The 22,253-nt window shown below is 41.5% G+C and overlaps 1 protein-coding gene across 4 annotated transcripts in view; it reads right to left on the bottom strand.

Moving 5' to 3' along the window:
- The window catches only part of NAA35 (N-alpha-acetyltransferase 35, NatC auxiliary subunit), a 93,667-nt gene extending 71,705 nt beyond the window's left edge, over window positions 1-21,962 (bottom strand). Inside the window, exons 1-4 of one of the 4 annotated variants that reach the window (XM_040244954.1) lie at window positions 21,803-21,876; window positions 21,637-21,716; window positions 20,791-20,919; window positions 3,255-3,288 (exon numbers count right to left, since the gene is read on the bottom strand). In XM_040244954.1, coding sequence (XP_040100888.1) covers window positions 3,255-3,288; window positions 20,791-20,914 — 158 coding nt within the window. In that variant the 5' untranslated portion in view covers window positions 20,915-20,919; window positions 21,637-21,716; window positions 21,803-21,876. Of the gene's footprint in view, window positions 1-3,254; window positions 3,289-20,790; window positions 20,920-21,636; window positions 21,717-21,767 lie in introns of all 4 variants that reach the window. The other 3 variants (XM_040244961.1, XM_040244943.1, XM_040244970.1) reach the window with 3 other exon arrangements.
- Between the last annotated feature and the right edge of the window lie 291 nt (window positions 21,963-22,253).

The raw sequence follows: 22,253 nt of genomic DNA, 5'->3' as shown, positions 1-22,253 counted from the left end.
CTACAGCTTGCCAGACTCTTCTGTCTATGAGATTTCCCAGGCAAGAATGCAGAAGTGGGTTGCCATTTCTTTCTCCAGTGGGTCTTGCTGGCCCAGGGATCAAACTTGTATCTTCTACATTGGCTGGTGGATTCTTTACCACTGAGCCACATGGGAAGCCCAACTTATAAAAATATGAAAAGGCAAATAATCACAAGAAAAGTATGCAAAGGAGATGAATGAACAATTAAAAGAGAAAATATAAACTATTAATATGAATAAAAATTAAAATGTAATCAAGTAATGTGAAACAAAATGATGGTTTTTTGGGGGTAGGAGTAAGGACCATTTTAAAAAGTAAGCATACTCTCATATACTGTTGGTGCGTAAAATGATAAAGCCTTTTATCAGGGAAATTAGGCTGACTCCACTAAAATCCATTGCTTTGATTTCTAGGCTTCTTCCTTCAAAATTATCTGCACATGTATATGTATAAAGCAGTTGTATAAATTAAATTTACACTTAATTTTTCAATTTTCACATGCTACCAATAAATGCTGCAATCTGAAAGTCCATCAACAGGGATACCATAGAACAAATTATGATAGTCATTTTATAAAATAAAAAGCAATTTTAAAATGAACAAGGTGGAACTATTACATACTAAAATAGAAAGAACTCTAGGATATAGTGAATGGGAAAGAAATCTGCAGTACAATACAGTCAACCCCTTCTATCCACAGTGGATTGGCTCCAGACACCTTGGCAGATGCTCGAGCCCTTTACACAAAACTGCATAGTTGAATACTGCTCTGTATATTCCCATTTACAACTAACTAGTTTTCTAACAATGACTATCTCCAGACAAGGAACAGAGACTGTGCCGGGGAAACGGCATCATGGGAAGTTTTGCTTCATCCCTAATGTTTAAATCTGCTAAAATACAAAGTATCCATTTATTACTATATGAAAACAACTAAAGAAAAGTTGTTATGGGCTCAATTAAAACCCTAGATCAATAAGATATTTGTCTAATTAGTAACACTGCCATAGAAACTATAATAGCAACAAGTTGACTATTCTATTCATTCAACAAATGCTCAGTGCCTACTACTACCTGCAAGGCACTGTTCTAGGCACTTGAGATACATGAGGGAGGAAAACAAATCTGACCACTCCCTGGAGCTCACATTCTAGCGGAAGGAAACAGACAACAAGAAAGTAAATTACATAGGTAGATTACATAGAAGGCTAGAAGACTGTACATGCTAGGGGCAGGAAGTAACAGTTAAAAAGACAATATGGATTAAAAGGATACAATTTTAAGAGACGGTTATGGTAGGCTGCTGGTAAATCATGATCCCTGGGCTCAATGACTAAAACCCTGGGGAAACGAAAAGGATTATGTCCCTCTTGTGATCCTTCTCAAATGCTATTCGACAGTCAGGAGTCACATTCCTTCCTGCACTAGCTGATGGTCTGATTTCATTACATCCTTCCTATAACTGCCAGTGGCATCAAATAATGATGTTCTCAAAGTGTGGTCCCTAGATCAGCAGCATCAGTCTCACCTGGGAACTTGTCAGAAACGCAACTTCTGTCATCCCACACCAGACTTACTAAATAAGGAACTCTGGGGGCGGGTCACAGCAACCTATGTTTTAAAAACTCTTTCAGATGACACTGATATCACTAAAGTCTTAGAAGAACTAAATTTCAAATTCTACTTCTCCTAACCAAATGTCCAATCTTGTCCACTTACTAATTTAAAATTTCATACCTCCAACCTTGAAAATTGAGTCTGCCCATAGCAGTATGAAACAGTGGCTATGGGAGTATACATATAACTAACCATTTCCTTTCATTTACCTAGGGATTCTCAATCTACTTTCATCTAGGCATGTACTCATCTGTTTCTGGTCATCAACCAGCCCATCACACGTTAACATGCAACCAATCAGTTCAATTCAGTCACTTTGTGTCTGACTCTTTGCGACCCCAGGGACTGCAGCATGCCAGGTCTCCCTGTCCATCACCAACTCCCAGAGTTTACTCAAACTCATGTCCATTGAGTCAGTGATACCATCCAACCATCTCATCCTCTAACAACCCCTTCTCCTCCCATCTTCAATCTTTCCCAGCATCAGGGTCTTTTCAAATGAATCAGTTCTTCGCATCAGGTGGCCAAAGTATTGGAGTTTCAGCTTCACCATCAGTCCTTCCAATGAATAGTCAGCAATGATTTCCTTTAGGATGGACTGGTTGGATCTCCTTGCTCTCCAAGGGACTCTCAAGAGTCTGCTCCAACACCACAGTTCAAAAGCATCAATTCTTCAGCACTCAGCTTTCTTCACAGTCCAACTCTCACATCCATACATGACCACTGGAAAAACCATAGCTTTGACTAGACAGACCTTAGTCAGCAAAGTGATGTCTCTGCTTTTCAATATGCTATCTAGGTCGGTCATAACTTTCCTTCCAAGGAGTAAGCGTCTTTTAATTTCATGGCTGCAATCACTATCTGCAGTGATCTTGGAGTACAAAAAAATAAAGTCAGCCACTGTTTCCACTGTTTCCCCATCTACTTCCCATGAAGTGATGGGACCAGATGCAATGATCTTCGTTTTCTGAATGTTGAGCTTTAAGCCAACTTTTTCACTCTTTCACTTTCATTAAGAGGCTCTTTAGTTCTTTTTTGCTTTCTGCCAGAAGAGTGGTGTCATCTGTATTTATCTAAGGTTATTGATATTTCTCCCGGCAATCTTGATTCCAGCTTGTGCTTCATCCAGTCCAGCATTTCCCATGATGTACATGGCATATAAGTTAAATAAGCAAGGTGATAATATACAGCCTTGACGTACTCCTTTCCCAATTTGGAAGCAGTCTGTTGCTCCATGTCCAGTTCTAACTGTTGCTTCTTGATGTACATTCAGATTTCTCGGAAGGCAGGTAAGGTGGTCTGGCATTTCCATCTCTTTAAGGATTTTCCACAGTTTGTTGTGAATGCAACCAATAGCTTTTCTCAATAAATTTCACATCCTGTACATCTACTCTCAAGAAAAGGACCAGAAGTCACAGTTTCACTAGGTACAACCACTTCCATCACAACTAAAGTCAGCTGTCTCAAAAGAGCTCACCAAGGTTAAAAAATACATAATTAGTGTTATACTTACAGCTTTGAAAGGTAAATTTACTCAGACTTCAAGGAATACTACTGCACACAAGACAAAGTAGAAATATTACACTACACTACTTCAAAGGATACAAATACTTACAGCTTATCATGAAGCAGTTCTCCCAACTTTAATTCTAAAAGAAACAAAGAGAAAAATCTTTTGAATAATACCATCTTTATATTTAACTGTTAATTCTAAGAAAAAAATGAAACGAAATATTAGCACCTGGAAAATGTGCTTAAGAGTCCTTTATATTTCATTTTCTAAGAAATGGTCATATTATTCTACTCAATTACTAATATAATGTCCTCTATGCAGTGAATATTTAAATAGTAACTATAAATTGAACTTCTGAGAATTTAAGTAAGTGACCCACCCATCACAGGCCACAATAATACAATGAGAATTATCAGCCTCATTAAAAGAAAATGCTAATATATTTATCCCTACATAATCTTTTCCACAGAACTCTAAGCTATTTTTCAAACCACTTGGCATCATCATCTTTGTCCCAGGAACAATGTCAAGACTATTTTTTTTTTTTTTGGCTGCTCTGCATGGCTTACAGGGTGATCTCAGTCCTCCAACCACAGATCAAACCTGCACCCTTTGCAGTGTAACTGCAGAGTCTTAACCACTGGACCACCAGGGAAGTTCAAAAACCATTTTTTAAAATTACACTTGATTTGAATAAGGTAGAAAGCACTTGAGTAAACAGCTGATCAGGAATGTTTATCCCCTGTAAACCAGCTATTCTCAGCCTTGGCTGCCTATCAGTACAAATTGGAGAGCTTTTGAAAATCCTAATGTTCAATCAGCATCCCAAACTAATTAAATTCTAAGAGTGGGACCTACACAGTGGTTTTAAAGGACTCCAGATGATTTCAGTGTGCAAGGAAGATGAGAACTACCATGGTATCATTTCTAAGTAACTTAAATGTTGATGGTCAAATCCTGTGGAAGATATAAAGAAGCAGTTTTCAGAATTTTACTAATCCCCCTGGCTTATTATAAGTTCAGTAACATTTGGTTTTTAAAGTTTCATGTACCTTCCCCAGTGGCTCACTTGGGTAAAGAATCTGTCTGCAATGCAGGAGACACAGGAGATGCAGGTTTGATCCCTGGGTTGGGAAAAATCCCCTGGAGAAGGAAATGGCAACCCACTCCAGTATTCTTGCCTGGAAAACCCCATGGACAGAGGAACCTGGTGGGCTACAGTCCGTGGGGGGTCACAGAGTTGAATACAACTGAGCAACTAACACTTTCATGTACCAAAACAAATAAATCAATGAGAAACATTTATCAAAATATTACAATAAAGCAGAACATACAACAGTTCTCAAAGATGGTCTGAGAACCCAGGAGTCTGTGACATTAAAGTGGTTTTTGTTTAGTTTTTAAGTCATGTCTGATGCTTTTGTGACACCCTGGACTGCAAGCCACCAGGCTCCTCTGCCCATGGAATTTTTCAGGCAAGGAAACTGGTGTGGGTTGTCATTTCCCTCTCCAGGGATCTTCCTGACCCAGTAATCAAAGCCATGTCTCCTGCATTGACAGGCAGATTCTTTATCACTGAACCACCAGGGAAACCCAATGTTAAAGTTACTTTTGTAATAATAATAAAAGTTTTTTTTTCATTGTGTTGACATTTCCAATGATGATGCAAAAACAATAGTGTAAAGAGGAAAAGGGAAGAACTGTAGTTTCAGCACAAATCAAGACAGTGGTCCTTAGCAAAACAGCATATTCTTCATTTTCATGCACTTTCACTCAAGAAGTCTTTGATGGAGACAGTAAAAATTATTAATCTCAGGGCAAGGACCAAAGTGCAAGTGAGGCGTGTAGGGTGCAAAATTTAACAAGGGACTTTCAGAGAGTACCTTTTTAAGTTTTGTACCCTATGTGCCTCAGTCATTTCATCCTAGGGCTGGTCCTGATGTACCTAATTAAATTTCAGTCTCTGAGTACATCTTTTTAATATTCTATTTGATAAACAGGAAGCATATATAAACACTTCCTCTGCTTACCAAAGTAAGAGGCTGTTTCAAAGAAAAGCTCTTGCACAGTCATCATGGAACACCATTTTTATTGGAAAGAACATGACAAGTTATAGTCATTTGAACTTGACAATATAGCAGTTTTTTTTTTTTTTTAATAAGTTTGTCACTTTAAGAAAATAACCTACAAGGTTCATTGCCAATGACCAAATTTGAACGTTCAAAAAAAAAAAATCAGAACTCTGGCACATTATCGGCCACTGTGAACTAGACAGTGTCCCCGTACTTAAAAAGGCTTTCCTGATTATACTGGTGGTGATATTATTTACAAATTTGTTTTTTAGGAGCTACCCCATGTTTGAGGTTGGGGGGGACAGCCAGGAGGAGCCACCCCGCTTCCGAGGCCAGGGGCGGCGCCAAGGAGGAGCCACCCCGTGCCCGAGGCCAGGGGTGGCGGTTGGGAGAAGCCACACCACGTCCAAGGAGCGGTGGCTGCGCGGGCACAGGAGGGCCTAGAGGAGCTATCCCACATTGAAGGTTAGGAAGGGCAGCAGTAAGGAGATACTCCTCATCCAAGGTAAGGAGCAGTGGCTGTGCTTTGCTGGAACAGCCGTGAAGAGATACCCCACGCCCAAGGTAAGAGAAACCCAAGTAAGATGGTAGGTGTTGCAAGAAGGCATCAGAGGGCAGACACACTGAAACCATACTCACAGAAAACTAGTCAATCTAATCATGCTAGGACCACAGCCTTGTCGAACTCAATGAAACTAAGCCATGCCCGTGGGGCAACGCAAGACGGGCAGGTCATGGTGGAGAGGTCTGACAATGTAGTCCACTGGAGAAGGGAATGGCAAGCCACTTCAGTATTCTTGCCTTGAGAACCCCATGAACAGTATGAAAAGGCAAAATAACAGGATACTGAAGAGGAACTCACCAGGTCAGTAGGTGCCCAATATGCTACTGGAGATCAGTGGAGAAATAGCTCCAAAAAGAATGAAGGGATGGAGCCAAAGCAAAAACAATACCCAGCTCTGGATGTGACTGGTGATAGAAGCAAGGTCCAATGCTGTAAAGAGCAATATTCCATAGGAACCTGGAATGTCAGGTCCATGAATCAAGGCAAATTGGAAGTGGTCAAATAAGAGATGGCAAGAGTGAAAGGCGACATTCTAGGAATCAGCAAACTAAAATGGACTGGAATGGGTGAATTTAACTCAGATGACGATTATATCTACTACTGTGGGCAGGAATCCCTCAGAAGAAATGGAGCAGCCATCATGGTCAACAAAAGAGCCTGAAATGCAGTACTTGGATGCAATCTCAAAAATGACAGAATGATCTCTGTTCATTTCCAAGGCAAACCATTCAATATCACGGTAATCCAAATCTATGCCCCAACCAGTAACACTGAAGAAGCTGAAGTTGAACGGTTCTATGAAGACCTACAGACCTTTTAACTCAGTTCAGTTCAGTTCAGTTGCTCAGTCGTGTCGAACTCTTTGCGACCCCATGAATCGCAGCACGCCAGGCCTCCCTGTTCATCACCATCTCCCGGAGTTCACTCAGACTCACATCCATCGAGTTCGTGATACCATCCAGCCATCTCATCATCTCATCCTTTTAGAAATAACACTCAAAAAAGATGTCCTTTTCATTATAGGGGACTGGAATGCAAAAGTAGGAAGTCAAGAAACACCTGGAGTAACAGGCAAATTTGGCCTTGGAATGTGGAATGAAGCAGGGCAAAGACTAATAGAGTTTTGCCAAAAGAACGCACTGGTCATAGCAAACACCCTCTTCCAACAACACAAGAGAAGACTCTACACATGGACATCACCAGATGGTCAACACCAAAATCAGACTGATTATATTCTTTTCAGCCAAAGATGGAGAAGCTGTATACAGTCAACAAAAACAAGACCAGGAGCTGACTGTGGCTCAGATCATGAACTCCTTATTACAAAATTCAGACTTAAATTGAAGACAGTAGGGAAAACCGCTAGACCATTCAGGTATAACCTAAATCAAATCCCTTAGGATTATACAGTGGAAGTGAGAAATAGATTTAAGGGCCTAGATCTGATAGATAGAGTGCCTGATGAACAATGGAATGAGGTTTGTGACACTGTACAGGAGACAGGGATCAAGACCATCTCCATGGAAAAGAAATGCAAAAAAGCAAAATGGCTGTCTGGGGAGGCCTTACAAATAGCTGTGAAAAGCAAAGGAGAAAAGGAAAGATATAAGCACCTGAATGCAGAGTTCCAAAGAATAGCAAGAAGAGATAAGAAAGCCTTCTTCAGTGATCAATGCAAAGAAATAGAGGAAAATAACAGAATGGGCAAGACTAGAGATCTCTTCAAGAAAATTAGAGATACCAAGGGAACATTTCATGCAAAGATGGGCTCGATCAGGGACAGAAATGGTATGGACCTATTAGAGAACAGGTGGCAAGAATACACAGAAGAACTGTACAAAAAAGATCTTCACGACCCAGATAATCACAATGGTGTGATCACTCATCTAGAGCCAGACATCCTGGAATGTGAAGTCAAGTGGGCCTTAGAAAGCATCACTACGAACAAAGCTAGTGGAGGTGATGGAATTCCAGTTGAGCTATTTCAAATCCTGAAAGATGATGCTGTGCAAGTCCTGCACTCAATATGCCAGCAAATTTGGAAAACTCAGCAGTGGTCACAGGACTGGAAAAGGTCAGTGTTCATTCCAATTCCAAAGAAAGGCAATGCCAAAGAATGTTCAAACTACTGCACAATTCCACTCATCTCACACGCTAGTAAAGTAATGCTCAAAATTCTCCAAGCCAGGCTTCAGCAATATGTGAACCGTGAACTCCCTGACATTCAAGCTGGTTTTAGAAAAGGCAGAGGAACCAGATATCAAATTGCCAACATCCGCTGGATCATGGAAAAAGCAAGAGAGTTCCAGAACAACATCTATTTCTGCTTTATTGACTGTGCCAAAGCCTTTGACTGTGTGGATCACAATAAACTGTGGAAAATTCTTCAAGACTTGGGAATACCAGACCACCTGACCTGCCTCTTGAGAAATCTGCATGCTGGTCAGGAAGCAACAGTTAGAAGTGGACATGGAAGAACAGACTGGCTCCAAATAGGAAAAGGAGTACGTCAAGGCTGTATATTGTCACCTTGCTTATTTAACTTCTATGCAGATTACATCATGAGAAACGCTGGGCTGGAAGAAACACAAGCTGGAATCAAGATTGCCGGGAGAAATATCAATAACCTCAGTTATGCAGATGACACCACCCTTATGGCAGAAAGCGAAGAGGAACTCAAAAGCCTCTTGATGAAAGTGAAAGAGGAGAGCGAAAAGGTTGGCTTAAAGCTCAACATTCAGAAAACGAAGATCATGGCATCCGGTCCCATCACTTCATGGGAAATAGATGGGGAAACAGTGGAAACAGTGTCAGACTTTATTTTGGGGGGCTCCAGAATCACTGCAGATGGTGACTGCAGCCATTTAATTAAAAGATGCTTACTCTTTGGAAGAAAAGTTATGACCAACCTAGACAGCATATTCAAAAGCAGAGAGTCCCTTGGACTGCAAGGTGATCCAACCAGTCCATTCTAAAGGAGATCAGCCCTGGGATTTCTTTGGAAGGAATGATGCTAAAGCTGAAACTCCAGTACTTTGGCCACCTCATGTGAAGAGTTGACTCATTGGAAAAGACTCTGATGCTGGGAGGGATTGGGAGCAGGGGGAGAAGGGGATGACAGAAGATGAGATGCCTGGATGTGAACTCCGGGAGTTGGTGATGGACAGGGAGGCCTGGCCTGCTGCGATTCATGGGGTTGCAAAGAGTTGTACACGACTGAGCAACTGAACTGAATGAAATGTCTCAATACCCGGAAGATATGCTTAACTAAACCAATATTTTGCAAATGATAATGCATGTCACAAAACTGAGGTGAAGGTGAAGTCGCTCAGTTGTGTCCGACTCTTCGCGACCCCATGGACTGTAGCCTACCAGGCTCCTCCATCCATGGGATTTTCCAGGCAAGAGTACTGGAGTGGGGTGCCATTTCCTACTCCAGAGGATCTTCCTGACCCAGGGATCGAACCTGGGTCTCCCTCAGTGTAGGCAGGCACGTTACTGTCTGAGCCACCAATCAGGCATGGATAAATGTCCAAAGTTCTAGACAGACCAATATACTCTATGTAACAGAGCATGAAAGTCCACTGACAGGCTTTCAGATTTCACACTGCAAACTAATCTTTAAGAAACTATCACCTGTTAAAAGTTTTGGTGTAGCAGCATATTACCTAAAAAGTTCCCCAGTCTTTTAACTACATATTTTGTGAGGCCAGGTTTACTTCTAATGTTTCAACCAGAACAACATGTGGCAACCAATTGAATGAGAAGCCACGATGGAATTTAGGTGCCCTCTATTATGCCTACATCAGAGACTTTCAAAAGTATAAAATAACGCCACTCTTCAAAGTTGTCCTTTGTTTTGAAAAATATATTTTTCATTTAAAAAATGTTATGCTGACATGCAAAGGGTTTATTATTAATATTTTAAAAATTTGTTTCAGATTCTAATAAACATCAATATACATATAGCACACATAAACAATACTTTCTTAAAAAAGCACATGTGCTTGCATGCTCAGTCATGTCCAGCTCTTTGCAACCTTGTGGACTGTATCCCACCAGATTCCTCTGTCCATGGATTTTCCATGCAAAAGTACTACAGTGACTAGACATTCCTTTCTCCAGGGGACTGTTTCTGACCCAGGATCAAACTTGTCTCTTGCATTGGCAGGTGGATTCTTTAAGAATATAAAGTAGTCCTGATGCCAAAAAATTTGGGAACTGCTATAATAATTTATCATAAACTTTAGAGTAGATTTGGGTACCAAGCAGTTTCATTGAACACTCCAGAGAACTAGAAGCAAGTAGATCACTCTGGACACTGAGTTTATCATCTGAAGAATGAAGGATTTTACTAGATGACTCTGTAAAGTTCCTTAGGACATCCTCCCTTTTGCCCTGGAAATGAACAATGAAGTATAACTTGAAGCTGGAGACTGGATTTGCAGTAGTGCTAAGCACCTGAAGCATATATTCATTCTCCTGGAAAAAAATAATCTAACAGGATGAGAAAAACATGCAACTATTTGATATTTTACCATCTTACAAATGAGAACATAATTTGTAAACCAAAGTTACAGATCTCTAAGTATCTCTACACATAACATTATAAATGATGGTTAAATTTGCTGCTTTCTTCACTATGAAGGCCCTATTGAATCTATGACATAGCTGGACTCCAGTATCATTATACAAGAATAATTAACAGGTGAATTAAAGTGTACCCCTGGGATAAAGGTGGCCAACTGAACACATGCAACAACCTTTAATTCCCTCCTGAAATTTTATTTCAATAATTAAAGTGAAAAAAAAAATTTTTTTTTTAAGAGAACTATGAACCTTAAGGAAGAGGAAAACTCGTTGTTGCAAAAATGATACTACAAAATTAGGGAAACTAGGAAACAGAAAGACAAGTAATTTCTTAGCAAACACGAGAAAAATAAAACCAGCAATGAAGTGTGAAGCTTGAGTCACTCAGTCATGTCAGACTCTTTGCTATCCCATGGACTATGGCCCACCAAGCTCCTCTGCCCATGGAATTCTCTAGGCAAGAATACTGGAGTGGGTTGCCATTCCCTTCTCCAGGGGATCTTCCTGACCCAGGAATCGAACCTGGGTCTCCTGCACTGCAAGCAGATCCTTTACCATCTGAGCTACCAGCAGTGAAGAAAGCCAAAATCAACTTGATTTATCAATCATCTTTGAAAGTGAGGATAAAAACAGGCTGAAATGTGGAGAACTGAGCCATCAGACAGCCCAAAGCCCTGCCCTAATATACAGATCAGGATAACTACCCCTCCCCCCACCTTGGGTAATACTGAAGATTTTCTTTGAAAGGGGCAAACCAAAAAATCTCCAGGATAGGTTATTTGAAGGCTAGGGTTCAGTACTGGAAAGACGGGCATTAAGTGAGTACATGACAACTCCAGACTTCTTCCCCTATTTAATATGCAGTCAAATCTCGAACCTCAAGCAGATGAATTTTATCTACAGAATATAATCTTTCCAAGGGGAAGGAGCTAAATAACTGACACCACGAGTTCTCCAACACAAAAACCAAGTCAGATCACCTGACGCTGACATGCACAGCAGAAGAGTCCTGCTCAAAAATTCAAGTTGGCTTTTTGGTCCCTTAGGCAACAAAGGATTCTCAGATACCTGAAGTAATCCTCTAACACAGAAGACAGAAACCAAAGAAAATAAACTTAAAAAGGCAAGCTGGAGGAAAGACACTAGGTAGGGAAACAAAATTTCAAAAGAACTATTATTACCCTTAGAGATAAAATAGTGCAACCCTGAAACAAAACCAGGAAATTTTACTTTTATTTAAAAAGAGATATCCAAAAAGAGAGAGATGTATTTGGGGGGGTGGGGAGGGAAACAGTAGAAATTAAAAACATTACAGCAGGAAAAAAAAAATTAAATTCAAAGTCTTTTAACTCCATTCACCTGCTATAACCAAAATACCATAAATTGGGTGACCCATGAACAACAAATTTTATTTCTCATGATTCTCAACTCTGGGAAGTTCAAAATCAGGGAACCAGCAGACTCAGCATCTGGTAAGGACCCACTTCGTAGACGGCCTTCTTTTAACCTCTCATGGTGGAGAAGCAAAGGCAAAGGAGAACAGGAAAGATATATCCATCTGAATGCAGAGTTCCAAAGAATAGCAAGGAGAGATAAGAAAGCCTTGTTCAGCGATCAATGCAAAGAAATAGAGGAAAACAACAGAATGGACAAGACTAGAGATCTCTTCAAGAAAACTGGAGATACCAAGGGAACATTTCATGCAAAGATGGGCACAATAAAGGACACAAATGGTATGGACCTAACAGAAGGAGAAGATATTAAGAAGAGGTGGCATGAATACACAGAAGAACTATACAAAAAAGATCTTCATGACTCAGATAATCACAATGGTATGATCATTCATCTAGAGCCACACATCCTGGAATGCGAAGTCAAGTGGGCCTTAGGAAGCAACACTACGAACAAAGCTAGTGGAGATGATGGAATTCCAGCTGAGCTATTTCAAATCCTAAAAGATGATACTGTGAAAGCGCTGCACCCAATATGCCAGCAAATTTAGAAAACTCAGCAGTGGCCACAGGACTGGAAAAGGTCAGTTTTCATTCCAATCCCAAAGAAAGGCAATGCCAAAGAATGCTCAAACTACCACACAACTGCATTCATCTCACACACCAGTAAACTAATGCTCAAAATTCTCCAAGCCAGGCTTCAACAGTACGTGAACAGTGAACTTCCAGATATTCAAGCTGGAGTTAGAAAAGGCAGAGAAACCAGAAATCAAACTGCCAACATCTGCTGGATCATGGAAAAAGCAAGAGGGTTCCAGAAAAACATCTATTTCTGCTTTACTGACTATGCCAAAGCCTTTGACTGTGTGGATCACAATAAAGTGTGGAAAATTCTTAAGAGATGGGAATATCAGACCACCTGACCTGCCGCTTGAGAAATCTGTATGCAGGTCTGGAAGCAATAATTAGAACTGAACATGGAATAAGACTGGTTCCAAATATGGAAAGAGGTATGTCAAGGCTGTATACTGTCACCATGCTTATTTAACATGTATGTAGAATACATCATGAGAAACACTGGGCAGGATGAAGCACAAGCTGGAATCAAGATTGTTGGGAGAAATATCAATAACCTCAGATACACAGATGACACCACCCTATGGCAGAAAGCGAAAAAGAACTAAAGAGTCTCTTGATGAAAGTGAAAGAGGAGAGTGAAAAAGTTGGCTTAAAGCTCAACATTCAGAAAACAAAGATCATGGCATCCAGTCCCATCACTTCATGGCTAATAGATGGGGAAACAGTGGAAACAGTGACTGACTTTATTTTGGGGGGCTCCAAAATCACTGTAGATGGTGACTGCAGCCATGAAATTAAAAGACGCTTGCTCCTTGGAAGAAAAGTTATGACTAACCTAGACAGCATATTAAAAAGCAGAGACATTACTTTGCCAACAAAGGTCCGTCTACTCAAAGCTATGGTTTTTCCAATAGCCATGTATGGATATGAGAGTTGGACTACAAAGAAAGCTGAGCATCAAAGAATTGATGCTTTTGAACTGTGGTGTTGGAGCAGACTCTTGAGAGTCCCTTGGACAGCAAGGAGATCCAACCAGTCCATCCTAAAGGAAATCAGTCCTGAATGTTCACTGGAAGGCTGAAGCTGAAACTCCAATACTTTGGCCACTTGATGTGAAGAACTGACTCATTGGAAAAGACCCTGATCTCTGAAATACTGAAGGTGGGAGAAGGGGACAACAGAGGGTTAGATGGCTTGATGGCACCACCGACTCAACGGACATGAGTCTGAGTAGACTCTGGGAATTGGTGATGGACAGGGAAACTTGGCATGCTGCAGTCCATGGGTTCACAAAGAGTCAGACATGACTAAGCAACTGAACTGAACACATGGTGGAAGGAACCAGGAAGGCTCTGTGGGGTCTCTTTCACAGGAGTATTAATCCCAATCATGTGGGTTCCACTTTGATGACCTAAGCACCTCCCAAAGGCTCCACTTCTTAATACCACCACATTGTGTGTGGCATTAGGTTTCAACACATGATTTGGGGGGGACACAGACCATAGCATTGAGAATAACTACAAAGAAATGAAAAACAGGCAACAAAGGATTAAAAAAACAGACCTTCCAATATCCAAAAAGTAAATACTAGGGGCTATAACTCAGCGGTAGAGCATTTGACTCCAAAAAGTAAGTACTCCATAAAATGAATAGGAAAAAAAACAAGAAATAAAGTGATTCAAGAAAATTTCACTCTGAAAAATCAGAGTGAAAGTGCTCAAGCATCATCAAACAAAGCACACCACTGTGAAAGCTCTGGACATGAGAAACAAAAAGAAGATTCTAAAAGGTTACATACGAAAGTTCAGTAATCAGAGAGTCAAGACAGTTGAGCAACGCCCTCAAAATTCTCACACACTCCCAGATGTATTATCAATAAAGTGGAAGGCGAGAACAAAGACATTTCAGACATTCAGAGCCTCAAAAAACTGTATCTCTCATGTGCTTTACTCAGGAAGATAATAAAGGTGTCTAATCAAAACCAGGGAGAAAAGTAACAAACCCCAGGCTGATGATTAAGCAAGATCTCAGGATTATACCAAGTATAAAAGGCAAGAAATCCAGACTGGAGAGAAATAAGAGGCTTGAGAAGAAATTTCTTTACGGCAAATTAAAATAGGATGTCTGAATGTGTTAGATGATTCAGACAATTGATGAAGAGTGTAAAGTACAGTTAATGAAAGTACATATCTTCTGAGCAAACACTTTTTGCATAAAACTGAACTGGGTAGGAAGGGAAAAGCAACAATGTTACTTTTTGGCTCAGCAATGAATAATATTTGCATAGCTATAACTACATGGGTGGCAGGGGGAGGATCCACAATGCCCAAAAGGGAATGGGGGTATCAAGAAATAGCAATAAAAGCATGCTATCTAGGATCATGATTACCAAAATAACCAGTTGAAAGGAGGAAAGTGGTGACTTCTGAGGACACCTTTTCTATTGACCAAAGCTCCTAACATAAAGCAGGATACACAATACAAGATTAACAGGGAAATCTAGTAAAAAGAGCCTTTAAAATTCAACAAAGCTCCCATTCCTTTCTACTGCGTGATATTTAGTTCTTATGACATCCATATGCTCCTTTCCTTAAAAACATCCAAGGTCAAAGAGATTAAACAATAGCTGAACATTCTTGAAAGGAATCTAAACAGAGCGAACTAAGCAGCACTACCGGTGTTTTGGGCAGAAAAATCACTTTTCTGTGGGGGCTATGCTGTGCATCACATGATTAGCCGCATCCTTAACGTGCACACACTAGCTGTGCTGTGCTCTGCTGTGCTCAGTCATCCCCAGCGCTGTGTGACCCCATGGACTGAAGCCTGCCAGGTTCCTCTGTCCATGGAATTTTCCCAGCAAGAATACTGGAGTGGGTTATGTGACTAACCAAACATGTCTCAAGACGTTGGCAAATGTCCCCTCCAGGGCAAAAATCACTCCTGGTGGAGAACAAGAGTGCTCCACAATTACCAGTGCTGCTCACCAAACCCATGACCCGCCACTAAACACATTCTTAATAGTATGGAACACAGAAAACATAATTTTCATTTCCCAAAGCAAAATCACTTTAGGAATATTTTATAGGCTGCCCTGATCTTTCACCAGGAGAATTTCTGTTCAACTTTTTCCTCCTATAATTAAATGGTTGCAACAAGTAGCAAACACAGAATGATTCTGAAACTAGGGTTCATGAATTGAGGGGGTGGAGTGAAAGTCCATTAAAGTTTTACCAAAAATCCATACTTCTTTTATAATAATTGTTAAATACTATGTAATCAGCCATGAAATTAAAAGACGCTTACTCCTTGGAAGAAAAGTTATGACCAACCTAGATAGCATATTCAAAAGCAGAGACACTACTTTGCCAACAAAGGTCCATTTAGTCAAGGCTATGGTTTTTCCAGTGGTCATGTATGGATGTGAGAGTTGGACTATGAAGAAAGCTGAGCACCAAAGAATTGATGCTTTTGAACTGTGGTGTTGGAGAAGATTCTTGAAGAGTCCCTTGGACTGCAAGGAGATCCTACCAGTCCATTCTAAAGGAGATCAACCCTGGGTGTTCTTTGGAAGGACTGATGCTAAAGCTGAAACTCCAGTACTTTGGCCACCTCATGTGAAGAGCTGACTCACTGGAAAAGACTCTGATGCTGGGAAGGATTGGGGGGAGGAGGAAAAGAGGACGACAAGAGGATGAGATGGCTGGATGGCATCACTGACTCGATGGACGTGAGTTTGAGTAAAGTCCGGAAGATGGGAATGGACAGGGAGGCCCGGCGTGCTGCGATTCATGGGGTCACAAAGAGTCGGACACAACTGAGCTACTGAACTGAACTGAACCGAACCGAATCAGTTCAATGACAATCTTTTTAAAATTATCAGTTCAGTTCAGTCACTCAGTCATGTCTGACTCTTTGCAACCCCATGGACTGTAGCACACCAGGCTTCCCTGTCCATCACCAACACCTGGAGCTTGCTCAAACTCATGTCCCTCGAGTTGGTGATGTCATGCAACCATCTCATCCTCTGTTGTCTCCTTCTTCTCCTGCCTTCTATCTTTCCCAGTATCAGGGTCTTTTCTGGTGAGTCAGTTCTTCGCATCAGGTGGCCAAAGTATTGGTGTTTCAGATTCAGCATCGGTTCTTCCAATGAATATTCAAGATTGATTCCCTTTAGGATTGACAGGTTGGATCTCCCTGCAGTCCAGGGGACTCTCAGAAGTCTTCTCCAACACAACAGTTCAAAAGCATCAATTTTTGGCACTCAGCCTTCTTTATGGTTCAACTCTCACATCCATATATGACTACTGGAAAAATCATAGCTTTGACTACACGGACCTTTGTCGGCAAAGTAATGTTTCTGTTTTTTAATATGGTGTCTAGGTTGGTTATAGCTTTTCTTCCAAGAAGCAAGCATCTTTTAATTTCATGGCTGCAGTCACCATCTGCCACTGTTTCCATTGTTTCCCCATCTATTTGCCATGAAGTGATGGACCGGATTCTATGACCTTAGTTTTTTCAATGTTGAGTTTTAAGCCAACTTTTTCACTCTTCTCTTTAACTTTCATTAAGAAGCTCTTTAGTTCTTCACTTTCAGCCATAAGGGTGGTATCATCTGCATATCTGAGGCTATTGGTATGTCTCCTTGCAATCCTGATTCTGGTTTATGCTTTATCCAGTCTGATATTTCGCACAATGTAATCCGCATGTAAGTTAAATAAGCAAGGTGACAACATACAGACTTGACATACTCCCTTCCCAATTTTGAACCAGTCTGTTGTTCCATGTCCAGTTCTAACTGCTGCTTCCTGACCTGTATACAGGTTTCTCTGGAGGCAGGTAAGGTGGTCTGGTATTTCCGTCTCTTTCAGAATTTTCCAGTTTGTTGTGACTATTTAGAAGATTACAGAAACAAATTCCAAACCGAACAGATGATAACATAATCAAGTACTGCTACAGTGTCAGTGCTTGTGTTCATAATTCTGCTGGTTCCAGGCAATCACTCACATATAACACAGGTTCTCAAATTTTTAAGTACAAGATCCAGATAGTCTCTGGATATGAAGAAACACGGCCTTAGAATATCATTATTCTTAAAAACAAACATATTGTTCTGGGTAAGAGAAGACAGACAGAAAGGAAGAGAATTAAGAGGCTTAAGCATCCTAGATTTTTTCTTTTAACATTTTGTATTGGGGTGTAGACGATTTACAATGTCGTAATAGTTTCAGGTGAACAGTGAAGGGACTCAGCCATAAATATACATGTATCCATTCTCCCCTAAACTCCCCTCCTTCCCCTCCCATCCAAAGCATCCTAGATTTTAAATGAGGGAACAGAAAACAACAAAAGTTTTATGAAAGTACTAGGCTAGACCTAAAGAAACTGGATGGATAAGGGGAGTCCTAGACAGTGATTAAAAGTGTTAAGTTGTTCAGCTGTGTCCAACTCTTCACGACCCCATTAACTGTAGCCCGCTAGGCTTCCCATCCATGGAATTCTCCAGGCAAAAATACTGCAGTATGTTGCCATTTACTTCTCAAGGGGATCTTCCCAACCCAGAGATCAAACGCAGGTCTCCTGCACAGCAAGCAGATTCTTTACCATCTGAGACACTAGGGAAGCCAACCTAAACAGTGAAATCTGTTATAAAGACTGATGAAGGAAGAATAAACCAAGTCATCAAAGAAAAAAGAAAATAAGTGAGAGGATGGGCCCATATCCTCCTAAACTAGAATTTAAAAAGAATTTAAGTTATGATAGCTGACTCTGGATTACCTCTGAGCTCTAGACATCATTCCAGGAGAAGTTGCTGGCTCTCCAGAATGAGTGTGGAAAGGAATCTTGCAGTCAGAAGCTGCAGCAGCAGTGTATTTTTTATGATCTTTATGTTTAAGTTAAATTTCTAAGTAGTGACTTTGTAATTCAGAAAGTGCCTAAATATAGACAACAAAATAGAAATAAAGAACAAAGGCTTTAAAGGTAACAAAATGAGATGGTTTGAATTAGGCAAGATTTCCCAGAGAAGCAAAGCTCAGAGGTGTTATTAGGCAAATGATATATTATATAAAATAATAGCAATGGCACTATACATTCAAAATACTTTGGAAAAGAAAAAAAGTCAATGTCAATTATAGGAAATGTGGAAGGAATGTGTGCCATTTGACCAATAGGAAATAAAAGAAATAATTAAAGTTAGAATTTGAGGATTTTAAAGAGCCACTAAAAGAATAAGTAGAAATGTGTATGAAAAATGCTGTCATCAGTAGACAGGGTATTTTATAGTACTCCCCACCGCCCCCTGAATCACAAAAGTCTAGCCAAATGCCATCACACTATTACCAAAGAGAAACCACTGCAACAGTTAAATTATTAATACCATGGGCTCAAGACTGCTAACAGCCTTTAGTCCTAAAATCATACTAAAGTTTAATTCTATGTCAACTTTTTAGTTTCAAGAAGTATACCTCTCATTTGAGCCAACCTGAGACAGTACAAGGGGTAATTATGGGGGAATTAATAGGATAGTTTGATGCTGGCAACAAAATAAAATGCCACCCTCTCTCAATCGACACTGAAGCAGGTATTAAACCACATGTCCTACTCAAGGTTCCTTCCCAGAAGCAGCAGAATTATTCACTGTTCCTTAAACATAAAAATCTCATTTTAGAGTAATCTCCTCACATTCACTTAACAGAATCTTGGCCACTCCTTCACAGCCAACTCAGGGCATGTGAAAGTAAAGTCACTCCGTTGTGTCCGACTCTTTGCGACCCCATGGACTACAGCCTACCAGGCTCCTCAGTCCATGGAATTTTCCAGGCAAGAGTACTAGAGTGGGTTGCCATTTCCTTCTCCAGGGGATCTTCCCAACCCAGGGATCAAACTCAGGACTCCTGCATTGCAGGCAGACGCTTTACTGTCTAAGCCACCAGGGAAGTAACTCAGGCCATATTTACTTCATAAAACCTTTCTCATTTAGGTTCATAATGACAGTCCTCTAATACATATCACTTAAAATCAGCATAAGATTATAGGTGTGATCCACTCACTAGTCGAAGAACACTGAGCACAAAAGCTACGTTGTGATTTACATTTCTCTCTCCCTTAGACAAACATATGTGCAGTCACCCAACTCTCAGTCTAATGTTTTTTCCACTATCTCACTTAGGTGTACTTTAACTGGACATGTATTTCAGAACAGTTGAAGAGTAAGCACATGACTTATCCCTGTGATTATATTCAACTGGCTCCCTTTCATCTGCAGTTCCAAGTCTTTACTTCTCTAAGAGTACTATTCTAAATACACACCATCACTAAAAGCCCAACCCTTTGTTCACCAAGAAAATAGAAGCCATCATGCGTAAATCCCTCCACCATTCCTCCCCACCCACTTAGACACACACCTGTATCTTCACCATCTTATCATTCATTCTTTTCCTGAGGTTAATTTCTCTACAGTGTTCTTGATCCCATCCTCTCTTAAAGTTCAAGCCCTCTACCATTTGTTCTTTTCTCTTATTTTCCTTCCCTCCTTCTCCAAGGCTTTTTCCGCTCCAGTCATTTATACACAAACATTTACTGAACTCACTAAGTGCCAGGCACTGTTCTGTGTATTAGAATAATTTCTGCACTCACAGACCTTATTATTTCAGTGGGTGAAACTAACAGCAAACAATAATGGAAAATGATGGTTTCTCACAGTGGATAAGTCCTACAAAGAAAATAAACTGGGATTCAACTAGGGTGGATTTGGACAGAAGAGAATGAGGGCATAAATCTGCTTAGGTTGGCTGTTTTGAGAGCTCACTGAAATGGTAACATTTAAGTGGTCAGGAAGGAGCCAGCTACCTGAAGACCTTCGGACACAACCTCGGTGTATTTAATGAGATAAGGACCTCATGACTAAACATAATGAGCCTAGTGGAGCAGTGGTACAAAAGTCTGAGGCAGGCACCAGATCATATAGGCTGTAGGGAAGAAGTGTGAATTTTATTCTACATGCAACAGGAAGCCACTGGAGGATCTCAAGCGGAGAATGACATGATCCAATTATTTTCAAACCTCAAATATACAATAATACGCTCGTCTTTGGGGCAACAGAATTTGTATTCCCAATTTGAAATTATTTCTATGTGCACTATTAGAAAATTTTAACAGACGAAACTGCTTCAACATCTGTATTTAATGTAATATCTATAAAAACTGGTTTTAAATCAAAGTTAAAATCAGAGGATAGAGAATGAGTAAGTGTGGTAACTCAATAAACCACACTTACATGTTGATTTTTTTCCATTTATTGAGATAATTTAAAAATCACAATCCACATTTTTATTATACCCTTTCCCAAATTTTGAACCTCCAATTCAAAAATTCAAACTCACCTCGACAAGCTTCTTCAAAATCTTGGGTTATGTCCACCCAGTTTGTATTGCCTTTTTCCATCTTTTCTGGTATACCGAGCTCCCATCCTGAATCATCATCTTCTACAGAAGCTTTCATAACCATTACGCCTATAAAATTAATATTATCGTAAGAGAGAGGATGTAGCTTTCACGGCAAGAGTATTTGCAAACTACGTTTCAGTATTGGATGAAACTCCTACTAAACTGTTGAAGCAGAGATCTTCTGAGTTTGAGGACAGCTCTGTGAAAAACTACCTTAATGCAATTAAATCTCACGTTAATACTGCTGCTGCTCATTTAATAATAAATAGCCCATCAACTACCAGGACTCATAATCAGTGTGCCTATTTGAGAAATAAAATCACAAACCATCCCACCAACGGCCCAAAAAGAACCACCTCCCGAGCTTCCAACTTTTAACACTGGCCACAAATAACCAAGGCACTCTTCAAGGTCCTCTCTCGAAGTCCAAGACCCCATTGCAGCAACTACTGAAGTCAAGATGGTCCCTCATCTGCGGGGAGCTCACAGGGAGAACCTCTCCCGAACCGACCGGACCCCCGCACAGCCTGTCCGAAGGGTGGGGGTGGGGGCATTGCGTGAGGGAGCGTACCGCCGGCCCAGGGCGGGGGAGCACCTGAAGAGGGGACCGGCCCCAAACGGGTCAGCCCGGCCGGGCCCCGGCTCCACCGGCACGGAAGCAAGGACAGGGCTGTCGTCGCGCGCGAGGACGGGCACGCCCGGTACCAGGTCGTCGCCCGGGTAACACCAGCTAAGGGCAGGGCCTCGGCGGGGAGCGGGCACGAGTAAGCCCGAAGCTCCTACCTGAAGCGCGGCGGGAGGGCCGGGGCCGCAGGGTGACCTGGCTTCCCCAGGGTCCGCCACAAGCGCGGAGGGCAGTGGCTCTAAGGCACGGAAGGAAAGAAGTCTCAATGGCTCCGCAACGCGGACCCTACCTACTTCTCTCGTGGCCACCCGCTCCGCCACGCACCGTCCAGACCGCTGAAATAACGACACCTCCTCGGCCGCCGCCGGCGCCCCCTCCCCTCTCTGCCCTGCCCGACCGGCTCGTACGCGCATGCGCACGCCTGGTGCGCGCGACCCCGCCTCCTCTCCCTCACGCCTGAGGACTTCGCGCTCCCCGGCCACACCCCCTTCCTCGCCACCGCCAACATTCGGCCGTTGGCGGCCATCTTCTCTTCTCGCGGGATTAGAGTAGATCGCGAGACCGGAAGCTACGTTCCTTCTCCACCCTGCGGCCGCATCCTGGGTAATGGGTGGGTCCAAGCAAGAGGCGGAGCCTGGGTGCCCCAGAACCCGTCCCTCCTCGCCCCGCACGACGGCTACCTGGGAAATTCTTAGAAAGGTGACAGTAAGGAGTGTAAAGGATGGAAGTGTGTGCAGATCCTAGAGGTTGGGTCCTTGAATGAAGACCCCAGCTC

Source organism: Oryx dammah, unplaced genomic scaffold (genome assembly GCF_014754425.2).
Source record: "Oryx dammah isolate SB20612 unplaced genomic scaffold, SCBI_Odam_1.1 HiC_scaffold_1, whole genome shotgun sequence".
NCBI classification, from domain to species: Eukaryota; Metazoa; Chordata; class Mammalia; order Artiodactyla; family Bovidae; genus Oryx; species Oryx dammah.
The sequence above is the reverse complement of the archived record's forward strand: the minus strand, read 5'-3'. Positions and strand labels throughout refer to the sequence as shown.